We start from the raw sequence: 20,086 nt of genomic DNA on the forward strand, positions 1-20,086 counted from the left end.
TCAGGAAGACCTGAGTTCAAATCCAGCCTCAGATATTTAGCTATGTAACGCTGGGCAAGTCCTTTAACCTCCATCTGTCTCAGTTCTTTCATCTGTAAAATGATGACAATAATAGCTCCCACCATCCAGGATTGTTGTGAGGATCAAATGAGAAAACAATTGTAAAATATTTTATGCAGGTACACATTATAAGCACTACTATAAACATTTGCTGTTGTTATTATTATTGTGTTTGTTTTCAGGACTGATCAATCAATTTATAAAGTCAACAAGTATTTATTAATCACCTACTATATGCCACACACTGGAGTTGAATACTTTCATTACCCTCAGGATTCTATTCCATCTGTGTAATGTGAACTTAGGCTGCTAGTTAATGTTAACATGTGGTTGTTGTTTAAAGTTTTATACAGAGAGAATTACCCAGTTGGTCCAGAGCAAATACTTACACATGCTTAGGTGGAAGAGATTCTGCCAGCATAGCAGCATGATGGAACAAATTTATCCTCTTTACCAGGTAAGAAGCCTTTGAACCAGATGAATCTGCATGCTATTTCATAGATTGTGAGGTTCTCTTTAAAATCCAAATGGTAAATCCAAAAGAAGGTTGTCAAAATTCAGTCAGGCCTATAAATGTATAGATGAGCCTACTGTTGGTTGATATACCAGCAAATCTTGATGTACCAGAATTGCGTATTTACTTTTTAAAAATTTAAAAACTGCTCAGATTGGCATTTGTTACCCATGTCACCCAACAAGCTGAGAAATGCTTTTTCTTTGCAGAAACTTTTTGTTCAGCTGAGCACAATTCAGTACTAATATAAACCCCAAAGCAGATTTCTGTTACCAGAGCCAATAACCAAAGAGTGAAGCCCCCCAAAATTAATTCTTTCCTGTTGTTCTCTTCCCTATCTCCACCCCAACATGTGGAGTGACTTTTTCCCTTTCTCCAGGCTTTTATAGAAAGTGGAAGAACCTTTGGAAAAAAGAGCTCCTTATTAATCTCTGACACAGTGATAATATTGTAGGGAAAGTACTGAACTTTCAAAGATTCTTGTTGACACTAACAATATAACCCTGGCCAAGTTAATTTCTCTGAACCAGTTTTTTCATTATATCTGACTCACAGGATAGTTGGGAAGTGATCCTTCTGTGATCTTAAAGTGCTACATAAATGAGAGTTGTTCTCTGTCTTTGTGTGCGGTTAGTAAATGCTGTTTGAGTGAATTTGCACAGAAAAATTATAGAGTGAAGAGTCCAGTTCTGTCTTTATCTTTTTATTAAACAGGAGCAGGTTGGGCACATTATGCAGGAATACAATGATGCTGTTCAGAGAGCTGAGAGGTTGGCTGTTGCTCAAGAAAACTTATTCATGGGAAAGAACAATCCTGGACACTTGGTAACACAAGAAGATCTAATGATCTACACCAGGTGGCTAGTTTGTCATTTATATTCTCTTAGAGACATTCACAGCTACCTGAGGGTAAGAGAAGTGACTGAAATACACATTTATGCAAATCAATAAACATTTACTTAACTCCTATGTGCTGTTCTCAAGAAGTTTATATTTTGCTTGTAAATTAAATAGATGCAGATTAATTTTAGGGGCAAGACAATAACAACTAGGAGAGTTATCTCTTGTAGGAAGTGGCTCTTGAGTTGAGAGAAAAGGGGATTCCGAGGGGCTATGCAGAGGAATGGAGGTGGGAACTGATAAGTTGTATGTAAACCAGATTGAATAAGATCAGAAAAGTACATACAAATTAATGAGCTCTTTAGATGGGAATGAAATATCTCAGTTCAGGTCTTCATCTCACTGAAGGGTAAATTTCCTGAAGTTTGTAGGAAGCCAAAATGGAAATCAGGGAAATATTGAGGTATTAGTTTCTCTACATGACTGCTCCTAATAATCTCAATAAATCTCTCTCTTTGTCTCTGTCTCTGTCTCTGTCTCTCTGTCTCTGTCTCTCTCTCCCTCTCCCATCCCTCACCTCCCCACCCCTTTCTCTGTCTCTGTCTCTGTCTGTCTCTCTCTCTCTTTTCTTGTTCTTTTGTTCCTTTTCATTCTTCCCCTGATTCTGGAATCTTTGTGCCTGTCTCTCAAAGCAAAAATGAAAAATATCTTTCTTCTCCAAAACTCTTCATGAAGGCTTTCAGCATTATTATCATTCTTTCCACCAATTAGGAGAATCACACCTAAGCAGAAAGTCAAAATGCTCAGTCCTGAAACCCAAGTTACACATATGAGAGATGCTATACTCTATTGGCCTTTTACCTTCACCCAAAATCATTCCACCTCCATGATCCTAAATGCTGCAATTCCTATTTTGATCTCAATCCCCTAAATTTGTGCCTCATTCCTCCTAAATTCTTGGTGCTTCCTAAGTGCTTAAATCTGATCTCTCTCTACTACTCCCTTTTCTCCTAGTCCTTCAGCCCTATGCTGCCCCAACTTTTCAGCCTTCATAATCTTGATCAAGTGATCAATTAGATTGTGACTTCCTAGATCTAGAGATCTGGCTTTTTTTTTTTTTCTTTCTTTGTATATTCAGCTAAGTACAGTGTCTCTACATTTGTTGTTCAGTCTTGTCTGACTTTTTTGTGATTCCATTTCAGGTTTTGCAAAGATATTGAATGGTTTTGCCATTTCCTTCCCCAGCTCATTTACAGATAAGGAAAATAAGGCAAAACAGGGTTAAGTGACCTGTCCAAGGTAGTATCTGAGAGCAGATTTGAACTCAGGAAGAAGAGTCTTCAGGCCTGGTAGTCTATCCACTGCACCACTTAGCAACCTGATTCTATATAGTCAATGATTAATTAATGCTAGTTGACTGACTGACCAGTTCCCAGTTCACATTACCATGTCTTCTACCTCTGAATCCTTTGCTCTCTTTTCTTTTCACTCCTAGTACTTTCCCAAATCTCAAACTTCACTTCTTTACCACTTACCACTGAATACTATTGGAGAAAATTATACAACTCAACTATAGTATTTGGGTACACTATAAATTGATGACATCCATTCTTGGAGTCCTCTCTGCTGCACAGAAAAACCTCCCTTTCTTAGCTGAATGTTCTATCACATTCTCTATGGAAGCTCTTATACTCCCCCCTACACACACATTTTTTTCCTACAAGATCTCCTTTCCTTTTTTTTTTTCCTCAGCAAAGACCCTTCCCTCCTTTGTGGAGAAAACTGAAACTATCTGCCCCAAGCTTCCTTTTCTCCCACTCCACAGTTCACAACTCTGTTGCATCATCTTTTAGCTACCAAAATCTATACAAACTAACTGGCTTAAAGAATAATACTCTAGAGGTAGAAGGGATTCCATAAATATGTGTTAAATTAAGTTTCTTTAATCAATGGAAAGAGCACTGGATTTGGGAACCTAGACTTAAATCTTGGCTCTACTATTGATTACTTATATGACTCTGAGAAAGCCCTGTCTTCCCTGAGCTTGATTTTTTATGTGTAAAATGGGATGTTTTAGTTAGATGATCTTTAAGCTTCTTTCTATTTTTAAACTTATGATCCTGTGAGCCTTCCTTGAACTACTTTAATATCAAAATATCTTAGCTTATAATTAATTGATATTATATAATTATGCTATAATTTTAATATAACATGTTATATTATCATTAATTGATATCATATATCCTAAACAACCATAGGAAAGGTAGAGGAGTAAGGAGGTAGAGGAAACAGTGCTCCTGTAACACCAGATCTAAAATTTAAGAGGGACAGATTCTATCCTGATCTGTGGGACTAATTAGTTGTATGATCTGGGCAAGAGACTTAACCTCTGAGCTTTTGTGTATATATGTATATATGCATATATACATATATGTGTGTATGCTTTTGTAGACATATGCTCATATATTAAATATATAGTTGGTCTATCATTTAAGTTAAAAAAAACTAGAAGAATTACAAAATTGTATCAATATTAGCATAATAATAGTAAGAGACTTTAATGTTTCTTTCTCAGAATGGAATAAATCTAACAAAAATATAGCAAACAAGGAAAATGTTGAGCTCACTAGATTAGCACAAAAATTAGATTTGACTAATCTTTGTGTCTTCTAAATAGGAATATTAAAAGATTTATATGTTTCTCAGCATGACAAGGTACTTTTATAAAAACTTGTCTGATCAATGATCATGTACTATAGAATAAGTCATAAACAAATATAAAAAGCAGTCATAATAAAATGTGCTTTAAAGACTATAGCACAATAAAATAATTAATAAATGGAATATAGGCAATAGATACAGACCTGCTTAGAGACTAAGTAACAAAATTCTGAATAATGAATACATCAAGAAATAAATCATGAAAACAATAATTATGCTAAAATGAAAGCAAGAAGTAAAAAAGACTTTTGAAAAAAAGACAAAATATAGCAAGACAAGACTATTCATTACCTCTACAGAGGGTAGAACCACAAGGCTAAACTGATTCCTAAAAATGCTCTGCCTCAGGGAGCAATTCCATCAATATTTCATTCTTTTTCTGCCAGTTGCACCCAGGATCTCATCATTTTCACTTTGGTTTGTTTGCTTGCTTTTTCTTTCTCTTGGTTGTTTTCCCTTTTGGTCTGATTTTTCTTGCACAACATGACAAATATGGAAATATGTTTTTTAAATGCACCCCTTAAAAAAGGGGGATCATATGCTGAGAAAAACTGAGAATTCAAAGGAAATAGGTGAATATCTAAAAAATGTAAAATACCCCAATTAATAAAATGAGAGCTAGAGATACTGAACAACCTGAATTCTAGAAAAAGAATTCAAGCAAGTCAAAAATGAACTAGCAAAACAAAACAAACAAACCCTAGGCCAATGAATTCTTTAATATGTTTAAAAGCAATTAATACCTGTGGTATAAATCTTCCTGAGAATAGAGAAAAAGTCAATCTGCCAAGTTCCATTTATAAGCTAAATGTGGTCCTGATAACAAAACTATGAGAGACAAAGGAAAAGATAAACTATAGTCCAATTTCACTTTGCTTTAATACTTATTGGTAAACAAAAAAATTAAATAAAAATATTGTAAGGAGATTATGGCAATATATCCAGGAATAAATCATTATGATTAAGTTGGAGTGAGACCAAGGATACAAGTATAGTTCTACACTATGAAAATAACTAGTATAATTAATCATATGAACAAAACCAAATTTACAAAACTCACATTGATTAACCACCATATTTATTAGGAACTTATATATGTTAGACAATGTGCCTAGTTGTGAAGATGCATAAAAATAAAACGTGATCTGTGCCCTCAAGGAACTTACATTCTAATAAGGAATACAATATGCAGGCAATTATATACATACAAAATGACAGCTTGTCTCAAAAGGAAGGAACTGTCATGGGGTGCTCCCTTTCTACTGGGAAATTGTGAGTTCTACTGAGGAACTTGTCTTTCATATGTTCTCCCACTCTGTTTCATATTTATCATTCCTGGTGTCTATTGTATTTCTTCACTATGTCTGTAACCTCTTCCCCTAAATAAATTTACCTTTGCCAAAGAAAATGGCCATTGTGAATTCTTCACATGACTGAATCCTAACATTTGGTGCCTGCTGATATCTAGTGTCTACATTAGCCATATCACTTTGTATGAATAGAGGGAAGAGTGTGTACATAAGAGATGCTATTCTAGGTGGCAGGCTAGACTCATCTTCCTGAATTCAAATCTGGCCTCAGACATTTATTAACTGTATTAGCCTGGGACAATCACTTAATCCTGTTTGCCTCAGTTTCTTCATATGTAAAATGAACTGAAGAAGGAGATGGCAAACCATCTAATATCTTTGTCCAAAAAAAAACCCAAATAGGGTCACAAAGAATTGGACTCTAGTGAAACAACTGAGTAACAAATGAAAATAATAGAAACAAGAGTTGGAAATGGATTGGGAACATGGATGAATATGAGAGAGGAATTGAAAATGAAGTTTCAATCAGGGGTGACTGGGAAGATAATGGGGTTAATGGGGAAGTTTGGGGAGAAAAGATGAATTGTTTTGGATCTGCTGAATTTGAGATGCCTACAGGTATTAGATACATAAAAAGCCTTTGACAAATGCTGCTCATTTAAACATAAATTTAAAACATAAATGCCTAGAGGATATAAGCATGAAAGGGCTTTTGTTTACTATGACTAAAAGCATTTATCCAAAAAAACCCCAAAAAAACTAAGAGCTAGCATTATTGGCAATGGAGAAAACACCAGAATCTGTGCCTTTATAAGCAGAGAATGAAATGAGAATGTTTTCTCTCCTTACTATTATTTGGTAAAATCTAAATTGCTAGCTTAGCTATAAGACAAGAGCAAAATCCAAAGTATAAATATCAGCAAAAAAGAAATCCCTATTTGCCCATGACATGATAATATACTTAAACACCCCCACAGAATCAATAAAAAACCCTAAAATAGTAGGATACGAAATAAATCCACAAAACTAGTAGCATCAGAACTTACAAAAACCAGAAATAAATAATAAATAAAATTTCATTCAAATGACTTTTTGGAAGCTTTCAAAACTATAAAATGTAGATTTAGCTTACTGCTATATTTGTTTATTAAATGTTCACGAATGATGAAAGAAAAGCAGTCTAAAGAACAGAGAATTCTTCATTTTTGGCCTGGCTATTGAAATTTATTATTCATTTATACCTTGTATCATATTTCATATGTATGTGTATATGTATGTGTGTATATATATGTGTATATATATATATATACACAGTCAAGTGCATATACGTTCATCCATAGATCTATATCTTTTCGTGTATGTCCATATGTATATATATGGAATATATATTTGTATACATATATATGTGTATATATATTATATATATATGATAAACAAAGTCAAGTCTCTAAGCCTCACTCTAGGTTTCTAATATTTTCTCCCTCAAACTTGGGTTTTTGTTCCCAGGTGCTACAATACTTGCCCATATCTGACAGGTTGGAAATTGCTATATTGGACGTGGATCAAGAAAATGGAGATATGTGCACTGGACATATAGACCCTGAGTCTTCATCTACTAACAACCAGAATTCTGGCTGTCAAGCTTCTTCAGTAACAAGCACTTCAGGTGAAAAATTACTCGCCTTTCACCTTTAAAAATGAAGAAGTGTGTGTGGGTATATATATATAAAAGTTTGTATTTTCAAATAAGAGAATTGCTTTGGTAAGTCAAAGCTAAATCTGTCCTGCATATTATGAAGTATATTTCAATTATGTTAGAATTGTAGTAACTTAAGGGGCTAATCAGGATGCCCCAGAAGCTCACATTTGGCATGAAAATCATAAACAATTTCACAAATCAGTTTAGTGTTTCTAGTTCTGAGGTAAAACATCAAGGTTTATTAGGAAAATTTTAAGATGTGAGATGATATTTGTAAAAGCAAGTAACATAGTACCTAGCACATGGTAGACACTATATAAATGTTCATCCTGTTCTCCTTCCCTTATGTGTAAAATATAGACAATCAGATATTTCTCATCCATCAACAGACAGTGATCATCAGTGCCGAAGATAGGAGACATTATGAAAAGTGATTAGAACATTGATATTTTCTTTCTGATTGTGAAAATCATTTCTAAAATAGCTTCTGAATTTACATTTAACATAAACTTCCTAAAAATGCTGAGTCAATTCCATGGAGGTGAGGGACCATTATATTGCCCTTTGGCCTAAAATAAGCTAATCATTTTAATACAGTGTGTCTGACTACATCTCAGGAGACAAAGCCAGTAGGGAGGAAAGGCTGGGACTGACTCTCTATCATCACTTTTAACCTCCCTGCAAAGACATACCTACATCCACCAAGAAAACAATAAAGATAAGAAGATGGGCTTTTGTGAGAGCAAAATAGCTGGGGATTGTTGAAAGTACTGTCCAATTTTGCAAATATAGTCAGTCAGTAAACATTTATTAAATGCCTACTATGCACCAGGCACTGTGCTAGGCACTTAGGATATAAGAAAAAGCAAAAGAGTCCCTGCCCCTAAGGAGTTTACAATCTAATGAACTTAATTCAGTCCAAACTCCTCCTAATCATTTCTAGGTTTAACTCTATAGTCTATACATAATATCCATCCAAGACTGATGACTACATTAGTGATAAAATTCTACAGGCTGCCTATCTAGCTGCATGTCATAATTCTCCATATTGTTCATGCCACCTCCCAAATACTGCACATTTCCTTTGTTTTGGAAATAGTAACATTACATCACATCACAGTAATATTTCATGTTATTGTGTACAGTGTTCTCCTGATAGTGCAATTTGGAACTATGTCCAAAGGCCTACAGAATTATGCATGCCCCCTGATAGGGAATACAGGTGGGAGATTTCTAGGAAGTCTTCAGATCTCTGGTCTTTTTTTATATTTAACTATTTTTCAGCAAAATTTCTCTTGTTCTCCATGGATACATTTTCACATTAAAATCAGATTCATTTTTAAATCGTCTTCATCTTTTGTATAAATTGAAATTCTTTGTAGTTTCTTTGTTCTGGATTATGAAAACCATAAGGTGAGAAGGCAGGTGTCCATGAAATGACCCTTTTTGGTACCTAATGGAACCAGCTTTCACCAACTACTTTTCTGAAGAGAACTTGAGAACTATCCTATTTTAGCTATAGCTTCTTTATGTTTTCTGGTTTCATTTACAATACAAATGACAATATAGGTATCCTCCATTAGTGTGTGAAATCATTGGTCAGAGATAACCTATAAAGATATTCAGCAGTTAAAAAAATTTTTTTGTGTGTTTTTTTTATCTTTGTATTTTATTGTATTTTTTTGGTATTCTTTATTTATTCTTTATTTATTGTATTCTTTAAAGGCTTACCAAAGTTTAGATTTCTGCAAATCACCCAGAAGCTTTTAAAGGACGAGTATGGCAAATTCCTTAAAGTCTTCAAATAGAATCTTGTTTTCTCAGCAGTTCAAATTAATGTTTTCAGATGGTCTAAGAATTATATTATTCTTCAGACTCTTCTGCCACTATTATTTAGGGATAGAATTAAGAAACGAGATATTGACTAACCCTATACTTTCATTGATTCCCCAGTGAGGTGACTCTCTTTACCAATGCAGGCCAGAGCTTTCTCTGAAACTTAGAGCTGACTAGAATAATATGAAGTTCAATACCTAACCTGACATGAGCCATATGTGTTAGAAGTAGGACTGTCACTTTATCATTTGAAATATGATTGGGGGTAGCTAGGTAGCGCAGTGGATAGAACACCAGCCCTGGAGTCAGGAGAGTCTGAGTTCAAATCTGGCCTCAGACATTTAACACTTCTTAACTATGTGACTTGGCCAACTCAACTTAACCTCAATTGCCTCACAAAAAAGGAAATATGATTTTATTTTATTTGCTTCTGTGTTGACCTTTTAAAATTGATTTATATACACTTTAGAAATCTTTATGCCAATTACTATAGTATCTTGACATATTCTAATAATAACTCACAATTAGAGTCAGGAATATACTGGAAAATGTTTAATGACTAGGTCTTATAACACTCTTAAAATTAAATCATTAATGTTTTTTCCATCAATAAAACAATAATAGTATTTGCCAGTTTTCAAGGTGTAAATGCTCATGCTGAAAATTTAACAATCAACAAAATAATTTATGATGCCCCTAGTTATATAGTTATAATTATATGCCCCTAATTTACTGTTTACAAAATACTTTCCTCAGAATAACCCTGTGAGTTGGTACAACTATGATTCTCCCCATTTGATTGATGAAGAACCTGTCAGAGAATTTAAGTGACTTGCCCATAGTCACATAACATCAATTATATCTTAAAGCCAGGTTTCCTGACCTTAAGGCTTGTGTTCTTTTATTTTTTTCTCAATAGTATTTTATTTTTCCAATTACATGTAAAGATAGTTTTCAACAATCATTTTTGTAAGATTTTGTGTTGCAAATTTTTTTCTCCCTCCTTCTCTTATCTCCTTTCCCCTCCCGAGATGATAAGTAAACTGATATAGGTTATACATGTAAAATAATTTTAAACCTGTGTCCATATTAGTCAGGTTGTGAAAGAAAAAATCAGAACAAAAGGGAAAAATCATGAGAAAAAGAAAGCAAACAAACAAGACAAAGATGAAAATAGTATGTATCAATCCTAATTCAGTCTCCACAATTCTCTCTATTGATGCGGATGGCATTTTCCATCCTAAATCTATTGAAATTGTCTTGGATCATTATTTTGCTGAGAAGAGATAAGTCCATCATAGATGATCATCACATGATCATAACATGTTACCGTGTACAGTGTTCTCCTGGCAGAACAATTTAGAACTATGTCCAAAGGCCTATAGAATTATGTATGCTGTTGATCCAGCAGTGCTACTACTGATGCTATATTCCAAAGAGATCATAAAGAGGGAAAAGTACCCACTTATGCTAAAATGTTTGCAGCAGCTCTTTTTGTGGTGGCAAGGAATTGGAAAATGAGTAGATGCCCATCAATTAGGAAATGGCTGAATAAGCTATAACATATGAAAGTAATGGACTATTATTGTTCTACAAAAATATGAACAGTCTGATTTTAGAAAAGTCTGGAAAGATTTACATGAACTGGTGCTGGGTGAAGAAAGCAGAACCAGGAAAATATTGTATACAGCAACAAGATTATGTGATGATCAATTATGACTTCTCCACAATTCTGTAATCCAAGGCAATCCCAATAAACTTTGGATGCAAAATGCCATCCTCATCCAGAAAGAGATCTATAGAGATTGAATTTGGATCATGTACACAATTTTCACCTTTTTTTCTTTCTCATGCTTTTTCCTTTGGTTCTGACTTTTCTTTCCCAATTTGACTCATAGGGTATTATTCAAAAAAATAATGTGTATGTATAACAAAATCAAAACAAAACAGTGTTCTCCTGCTTCTGCTCACTTCACTCAAACATCAGATCATGTAACTCTTTCCAAGCTTTTCTGAAATCAGGCTGATCATCATTTCTTATAGAACAATAGTATTCCATTACATTTATGTAATATAACTTATTCAGCCATTCTCCAGTTGATGGGTATCCACTCAGTTTCCAATTCCTCACCACCATAAAGAGCTGCTACAAACATTTTTGCACATGGAGGTCCTTTTTCTTCTTTTATAATCTCTTTAGAATATAGACACTCTGAATAGTAATACTGCTGGATCAAAGGGTATGACAGTTTGATAGCCTTTTGGACATAGTTCCAAATTGCTCTCCAGAATGGTTGGATCATTTCACAACTTCACCAACAAAGCACCAGTGTCCCAGTTTTCCCACATCCTTTTCAACATTTACCATTATCTTTTCCTGTCATTTTAGCCAAAGTAATAGGTATGAAGTAGTACTTCAGAGTTGTTTTAATTTGCATTTCTCTAATAAATAGTAAGTCCTTTGTTCTTCCTGCTACACTGTGAATTTTACCTGAAGACAATTAAAAATAGGTGTTCCCTAAAAAGGCTGAGATCAATTCTTAATCAAAAATATAACCCTTTTTTTGATAGCTTTGTTTCTATGAGATACTTAGACCATACTTCAACTTGGAGCAATTTCTGGAACATTCTGGAACATAGCAAGCTGTAGGATGGTGACTACTTAGCATCATCTTTTTGCAATAAGTAGTTTGGGCCACTAAATCCTGCCCACTTCCAGTTCCCATTTGGCCTCTGTCATCTGCAAACTTACCTCTATTTTAGGCTCTATCTAGGCAGGAGATCTGGCTCTTAGGAAGGAGAAATAAAGGAAACCAAGAATTCATATTTGTGACATAATTTATTATTATTATTATTATTGTTAATATGAATAGTGATTGATTGTGTATTATTAATTAATAATAACTTTTGACTGCCCGTTGGTGCCTAGTACAATGCTTTGTACATATTAGGCTCTAAATAAATATTGAATGAATACATAAATATACAGCCCTCTGTGAGCATGGTCTAATCAAATCCTTGTATGACAAATACAAATATGTAAAAACAGTTTTGTTTGGGGGATTTTTATGCCAAATTCAGGCAAGAAAATCCAAGATCTGACAAATTCAATGGGAAGAGCTTTTGTTCTGTTTCCCAGTAGTTAAAATGAATGGTTGATAAGAATATTATTGTTATTGTTGCAAATAATAATATTACTAAAAACCTATATTCACAAAACATTTTTCTTGCAATAGCCTTGTATGGTAGGTATACTACCTCATTTTATGATCCCCCTTTTACATAGGAAAACCCTGAAATTTAGAAAGGTTCAGAGACTGATAATTGTCAGAGGTAGATTTTAAACCCAGGCTTTCTGGGTTTAGTGTTCTTTCCACCTCATCAGTGCATCTATATGGAGGAGAAGCCTCTACCTGCTGCTTATACCAGCTTCTCCATTTCCCCTCCCAGACATGCTCTTGTTGCTTTTCATTATATTTGATTTTTGGTTTCTTTTTTAGAGTTATTCAGAAAAGAAGTTACCTCTATTCTGCCCCACAATAAAACAAAAGCAGTAGAACTGAAGCCTCAACTAGAACTTCTTTTGTCTCATTTCAACATCTGCTACAACACAGAGGATCTAAAGAATTCTGCTGATGAGATGGAGCTCTTTTCCCTGGTACTTGAAAAACACTGTATCCAAATGCAGGTGTTCCTAAAAGAGAAGTATGGAAGCAAGCCTGGAATTCAAGGAAGAGAAAGTGCTCAAAGAGAGTCTCCTCTCAATCCCCACAGAGAGGTCCAAAGAGAGAGAAAAGAGGTGTTTCCATAGTCCTTGTAAACCACAGAAGGGGAGATTCCTCCAACAAGGAGGACACTGTCATTCCCAGTCATCTTAAGCACAGCCCTTGTCAGTGGGAACCAATCAAATATTTCCTGTGCCATCCCAGCAAGATGTATGTCTCTTTGGAAGGGGCTAGAACACATGGAGGAGGACTTGGGAGGTCCTCCAGTTCTACAAATTAGGGATTTCCTTTATCACTCTTTTACAAAGGAAAAATATATTTAATTAAAAACAACATTGAACATCAATGCAAACAACTAAATTTATTTAGCTGCTATTTAAATTTAAATGATTTTCATGCAAAAAATATTTCAAAAAAACCAATTCATATTCCCTCTAAGTTCCCATTAGGATTTTTAACGATTCCTGCTCTTATTTCACTGCTTTTACTTAGAATAATTATGAAAAAAATCTAGCAAATGCAATGAGACAGGGAAAATATATCAACAAGATTAATTTTTAGAAATGATGAGGCCAAAATATCATTTGCAGATGACATGATGGTATTACTTAGAAAATCAATCACCTAAGCTCAAAGGCGTTTTAGAACAAAAAATTTGCTGTTATCTGAAAATCTGGTAAAGCAATGACCATTTTCAATCACCAAACTCCTGACACTTCCTCTGGGACTCTTACCTCCCTTTCCCTGTCCCTTTTAGGTTGTTCAGAAGTTTCAGAACATCTTCCATGAACAACAGAGATTGAAAATATTTCCAGCCTATGATGTCAAGCTGGCTAAAGTTGATATCCAGGATTTATTAAAACCTAGCATGGCTTTCAAAAAGACAGCCAACTGGATTCCCTTCATAAAGGTAAAAACAGCTACCTGCTCTTGGTCTTCTATTTCTTTAGTGTGGGTTTTGGTGAAGCAATTAAGTAAGGAGACTCTCTCCCACAGCAGGCGCAAAATACATTTCCAGTATGTCAGGCTGCTAAGCTAACAGGTCCCTACTCCCATTCCTGAACTAGATTCCCACAAGTTGTGGGGAGAATCTGATGCAAATTCTAGGTAAGCTCATGGTCTTCTATCTTGGGCTTATAGGCTTCTAACTCTAGAACTTGGAAATGGCTTCAAAGGCCATCTAGTTTAACATCTTTATTCTACAGATAAGGAGTCTTAAGTCTCAGAGAAGTTAAGGGATTTTCTTAAAGTCACACAGGTAATAAGCATCAGTGTTGGGATTGAACCCAACATGCATGTACTTGTGAGTCATAATGTGCATATGTCTGTACCAGTTCTTGTATCTGTCTGTTAGCATGTCACTTATACACATCAGTACTTGGCAGTATATGTACTGCCGATGTGTCTAATGTCTGTATATTGCCACTGTATACATATTTCTATGTGACATTACATTTGTGTTTCAGTATGTGTCTATGTATATAAAAGTGTCAGCATGTTAATAATACTTACATCAATGTACATCAGCACAAGCCTAGTAGTTGGACTCACCTTATATGTCACTGTCAGCTAGACCAGTATGAATTTTCCAGTGCCATTTACATTTTGGAAAAATACGTAATTCTTGCAAATAGAATTTAGAAGGAGTGCTTTCTTGTGGTAGAATTTCAAAGAGATGTTTTGGAGCAGAGAAACTTCCTGAATTTTCAGTTTACATTTTCTATGCAATACCTAATTGCAATGTAGTTAATATCCTTCATAACTAAAGCTATTGCAACACTGTGTTTTGTCTAAAACTGTGCCACTGCATTGGTAAGGCAAGTGCTCCAATGGTCAGTGCCAGCTGCTCCTGCAGCGTCATCCCAAGTCTATGAATTTATTATACAATTCCCATACAGCAGAGAGCAGTATCTTAGCTCTCTGACAAAAATTCCTCATCTTAGCCTCTATCTACCTTCAGTCATGCATTTCATTATAGTTGGAATTTGGATATTTGGGGGATAATACTTGAGAACTATTATTAAATGATGATGATCAATTTGTCACACAGATTAAGCCAAAACGTGATCCTTGGCAGCAGAAGCTTTTGACCAAACTAAGAGAACGAGACAGAATCGATGCATTGATGCAATCGCACACCAAGTTTTTGAAAGTGAGGTTTGTTCATTTTTAAATACTCTCAATCTGTCTTGCTGGAATCATGTCCAACAGATCTTAACTTTAATTCTTAAATGTGAGTGCAATGGCTTGTATGTAATCATGATGACAAATTTGTCTGGCGGGGACTAAATGCAGATGGAAGATCAGAAGATTTGAGTTCTCTTTCTAGTCCTGGTTTTCCCAACAACTTATTATGTGACTTTGAACAAATTATTTAATATCTCTGGACCTTGTGATAGTTAAAGGGGAAGGGGCCATAAAAATCATCTAATCCAACCCCATCTCTTCACAAAGAAGGAAATTACGAAAGCTTAGGTTAGATGAATAATAAGGAGGAAATTGTGGTAGAAGGTACACCTTTTTCATGACACTGTGTTAGATGATCTTTAAAATATCCTCTGCGCTGTGATGTGCAGCAATGGATAGCATACCTTATGTGAAGAAAACAAATCCTATTAAAAGAGCTTGAAACAGCTCCCATCACACTATTGAGAAAACACACGATGCTTTTCCTGATTATTTGTCCTCTTCTGTATTGCCACTGAGGTTTCCAACCCGCTGCGAGTGATGGAGGTTCTGCAGGCTCATGCAGCAGCAGTCCTGGAGCCAGCTTCAGCCCTTCTTTCCTTTGTAAAGCCCCAGGGTTCGGACCAGGGCACGTGTGATGGAATCTGGGAGGAAATTTACGGCAGCATCGGCCTTCACCAGGTATTATGGCTCAGAGTAATAGGCACACCTTACAGCTAACACCTGCAAGTGTAGACAAAGAAAAGATGCAATGTTAGCATTTCCCTTGAAAACCTTTGGGTAACCCTTTCTAGCAATTAGGTTCATAGTCATTATCATCCAAAACAAACCAACTTTACTGGATGTCAGTGAATACAAAGAAACTCTTGCCCTCATAGGGATTAGACTCTTATTTGGGAAGAAAGACCAGTGTTTTAAAAAACAGACAATAATTGAAGGGAACATAGAGTGTGTGCCAATAAAAGGGAGTGGGAGAAGAGAAGAAAAATAAATTGTGGTCAGAAGGAAGTGCCAGGTTTTCAGTCTTGGAACTGAATGGCGACAGCCAGGGCATGGTAATACCAGGGAGCGGTGCTATGGTCCATGGTATCACCAGGGGGTGGACTTGAGTGACTGAATGAAGGCAGCACAGGGAGTAGCTAGTAGTCTTCAAGGCAGTACAGTGTAACAGATAGAGCTCTGGACTTGTCGAGGAGAGTCAAGGAGACCAGTGTTCAAGTCCTCCCTCAGACATTTCCATGCTAAGTTACTGGGCAACATCTGTAAAAATAAAAGTGTTGGACTTGATGCCTCTTAAGGTCCCTTTTAGCTCTCAATCCATGATCTTATTAGACAGAGAATATTGGAATGAAGCTGGGACTACTGTAATAAGAAGTAAGCATAGTAATAGAATTGAAGCCTTTCTATATAGATAACTCCAGAGCAATATAGTCATCCTCACTCTCTCTCCTGAACTTTAGTCCTGCGTTGCCGCTACTGGCCAATTATTTTCACCCAGATGACCTGCTGGGACTCCAAATTCATACTTCTTACTCAGGGCCACTTGGCCAGCATGTATGTATCAGAGAAAAGATTCATGTCCAGATTTTTCCTTCTCTGAGACCAGCTCTCTCTACACACATTCTTGGCTTCAACATATACACAAAGGGAATGGATCTAAGATAGATCAAAGGTTCTTAACCTGTGTTAGTGTGTGTATGATGTATGATGGATTCAATTTGCAATCTGATAATATAGATTCCTTCTCAGAATAATGTTTTTTAAATGCATTAAATAGAATACATGGGATTACAAAGAAAACTAATCATACTGAATATAGCCATTAAAATATTTTTATGACACACATCATAATCCCCCAAATTAAGAATTCTTGACCTAGACAAAATAGAAAATGATGGGAATATGGAATAGTAACCACAATGGAAAGAGGAAAACAGGGCAGTAGTGAGTCCTTTCCTCTGATCTCCATTGGTCATTTCCACTGAGGAGGAAAGTAAGTTAGCTATTATTTGCTCTTTATCTCTACTACTGATTTCTTTATTTGCAGGGGTAACAGAGCATTGCCTGTAGCAAAAGGAAATTTAGAGAATTTTGGCAAAGGTGTGGGTTGCATAAAATTGCCCAAATGTTGAAAAAGTAAGAAAACCACTTCCTCTGGCTCTTCACTGACTCACAAATGTTGTTCTTGGAACTGGCCAAGGAGAAAACACAGCTCTGAAAACTGGATGCTTAAAACATTTTGTAGCAAGAAAGTCTTAAGGAGACTTAGGAACCCCCTGGCCTCTTAGGGTCCTGAGGGACATATCAACATGTTTACATTTTGGAAGCCCTACAAGCTTTGAAAAAGGGGAGAGTGTCCAGCCCTAAATCTGGGATCCTGAGATCTGAGCAGAGGAAATGCCTAGGAGTAGTTGTGTAACTTCTTTACATTTTATCGAAACAAAACCCACCTCCCTTCATATACTATTTCATAGGAATTTTGGTGTTTCAGTGCACTGGAGTCATTGTGTCATGTAGTGGAACCTTCTAAAAAACAGTCCCACATGTGGCCTTTGGCATGGAGATCAAGGTCATTGTTGGCCAGTATAAGGAACTTCTGGGGTGGGAATCCTATTATTAAGTACTCTTTTGTCAGTTGTAAAGTCCTGAACAAATTTTAACAACTGCATACTAATGTATGCATCTCAGAGATGTCTGAAGTTGTCAAGTAGCAACATATGTGTGTTAACACTGATTTGAAGGAAGAGGGCAAACATTTCTGACACTTTGATAAGTGCTTTACAGATATCCTCTCTTCACAAAAATGCTATTATTATCCCCATTTTACAAATGAGAAAACTGAGGCAAGCAAAAGTGAAGTCACTTGTCCAGGATCATGTAGCCAGTAAGTGTCTGAGGGCCAATTTGAACTCAAGACTCTAGGCCCAGCCCTCTATCCACTGAGCCAACCTAACTGCCCTTGTTAGCTATTTAAGAAGCATTAATTGAACCCCTATTGGGAGCAGCTAGCTGGACTTGTATTTGCATATGAGCAACTTCTTTCTTCTTTGACTGATGACAAGGAAGTCAGCAAAATAAATTTTTAGGGTTCCTTCAATCCTCTGGTTCACATCTGTTTTGTTAAACCAAGCACGTAAGGCAACCATACTAGTTCTAAAAAAATTAGCATACTAAGAAATCAAGAACTAAGTGAATATTCTAATATAAGACTCTATTTTGATACTTAGTTGGGATGTAAACTCCCTGAGGTCAGGGACTATTTCATATTTCTCTTTATATCACTCACATAAATTCTTGAAATAAAGGATTATATCATTTTTGCCTTTGTATTCCCAGAGCCCAATCTAGAACATAGTGAGATGATTATAAGTGTTTGCTGATTGTTTGGTTGATGGAGAGATGCAATGGATGGGTGATTTTAATCAACACACATCTATCCACCAATATAAATCATCCTATGTGGTTTTTTCCCCATGCTCCATAAAGAATTTCTCCAATCAGCTAGAGGCCCACCTCTATTATCTGTCATGCCTCACTATAAGTCCTCAACATTGTTTTGAGAACAATTTTTGCAAGTATTGGTATGATGAAGCTGGTTTCTATGTCAATCTTGTCTTTTCCTTTGGTACATTTGAATTTTTCATTCTTTCAAAATGTGTTCCTTGATTCTAAGCTAAATAGCAGTACTAATGTTAAAGATACAGTTTTTTGGGGCAATAAGCATTTGAAGATTATTAAAAGAAATATCCTCAGTGTGGTACAGCCCAATCTCCTCTACTTATTTCTGGAACAGACCATTACCATCTATGTAGTCCAAGACTCATGAACTACAGGCTGCCCCTCCAAAGGCCACAGTCTGGGCAGTGTTCATTTTGATTTGGGGAAGTATAGGTGATGTGATTAGTCAATAATAATTTTTTAAAACTTCATGTTACTGCTAAGGATGCATTCTTATCTTGTGTAATATTCTGTGAGTGAAGATGTTCTTTGCTTTCTTTGCCTACTATGCTTGGGGATGCTAAACTTTCACATTAAAAAAAAAAATGAGTGAATACGTGCTTGGGTACTACTTTTTTTTGTCCAAAGTAGTCATCTTGCTAAAATGATCTGAACTAATGATTACCTGAAAGTAATCAGTCCTATACTGCTCAATTTAACATCCCAGGGAAATGTCATCTCTAGAGTATATAGTTGAGATCTTGGCTATCTGCTCCTAGTTTTTTCCACTTTCCAGGGGATAGCTAGATGGTACAATCAATAAAGCATTGGGCTTGTTGTCAGGAAGACCCAAATTCAAACTTGACCTCAGATCCCAACTTTGTGACTCTGGCTACCTTACTTAATCTCTCTTGTTTTCTCAATTTCCTCATCTGTAAAAATGGGAATAATAATAGCATTTACTTTCCAAGATTGTTGTTAGGATAAAATGACATAATAATTGTAAAATGCTTAATACTGTAAGTACTAAATAAATGATTTTTGTCAGATATTTCCAATCCTTTATTATCTCATTTGGGGTTTTCTTGGCAAACATACTAGAGTGGTTTGCCATTTCCTTCTCCAGCTCACTTTACAGATGAGAAAACTGAGGCAAAGTAAGTGACTTTCTTGGGGTCACATAGCTAGAAGGTGAGTATTCCTGACTCCAGCCCCAGCTTTCTATCCCTTATTCCAACTGGTTGGTAATGATGATCATGATGATGTTACAGATTGTATCACTGATTCTAGGAAAAATGCATCTACATATATTGAGATAGCTAAATTGTTATAATTATTTTAGATTCTAATCAATACTTCTCTTCTACATTATATCTTGTTCTAAGTGGTTCTAAGTGTTCTAAGTTTCCTCATCTATAAAACATTTGATTAGACATTTGTTTTGTTTTGGTTTTTTTCCTGTGCAATTTATCCTATGAGCTGTGGTCCACCCTCTTTCCCCTGAGGCCGTTTCTCTCTCTTTTCTTCCATCATCTCCAGTAAACGATGCCTCTCCCTTGCTTTTGGCATGAATTAGCTATCCAGCAGGGCTTTCATATTTTCCAGCCATTTCATGAAACTATTTTCTTTCATACTCTGAGTTCACCATTATGTTGCCACCTATAAGTAGTTCTCTATAATTTTAGGACCCACTGAAATGTTACTGTCTGATGGGAGAAAGATCATGGTCACCAGCTTTCATTCTGAGACCACATCA

At 35.7% G+C, this 20,086-nt stretch overlaps 1 protein-coding gene across 1 annotated transcript in view; it reads left to right on the forward strand.

Annotated features, from left to right (window-relative positions):
* The window catches only part of LOC127561516 (putative uncharacterized protein C6orf183), a 35,694-nt gene that overhangs the window by 12,460 nt on the left and 3,148 nt on the right, over positions 1-20,086 (forward strand). Inside the window, exons 5-11 of the mRNA XM_051996724.1 lie at positions 460-517; positions 1,289-1,483; positions 6,952-7,111; positions 12,481-12,638; positions 13,463-13,615; positions 14,756-14,857; positions 15,412-15,573. Of these exons, the coding sequence (XP_051852684.1) occupies positions 460-517; positions 1,289-1,483; positions 6,952-7,111; positions 12,481-12,638; positions 13,463-13,615; positions 14,756-14,857; positions 15,412-15,573 (988 nt within the window). The remainder of the gene's footprint in view (positions 1-459; positions 518-1,288; positions 1,484-6,951; positions 7,112-12,480; positions 12,639-13,462; positions 13,616-14,755; positions 14,858-15,411; positions 15,574-20,086) is intronic.

Source organism: Antechinus flavipes, chromosome 4 (genome assembly GCF_016432865.1).
Source record: "Antechinus flavipes isolate AdamAnt ecotype Samford, QLD, Australia chromosome 4, AdamAnt_v2, whole genome shotgun sequence".
NCBI classification, from domain to species: Eukaryota; Metazoa; Chordata; class Mammalia; order Dasyuromorphia; family Dasyuridae; genus Antechinus; species Antechinus flavipes.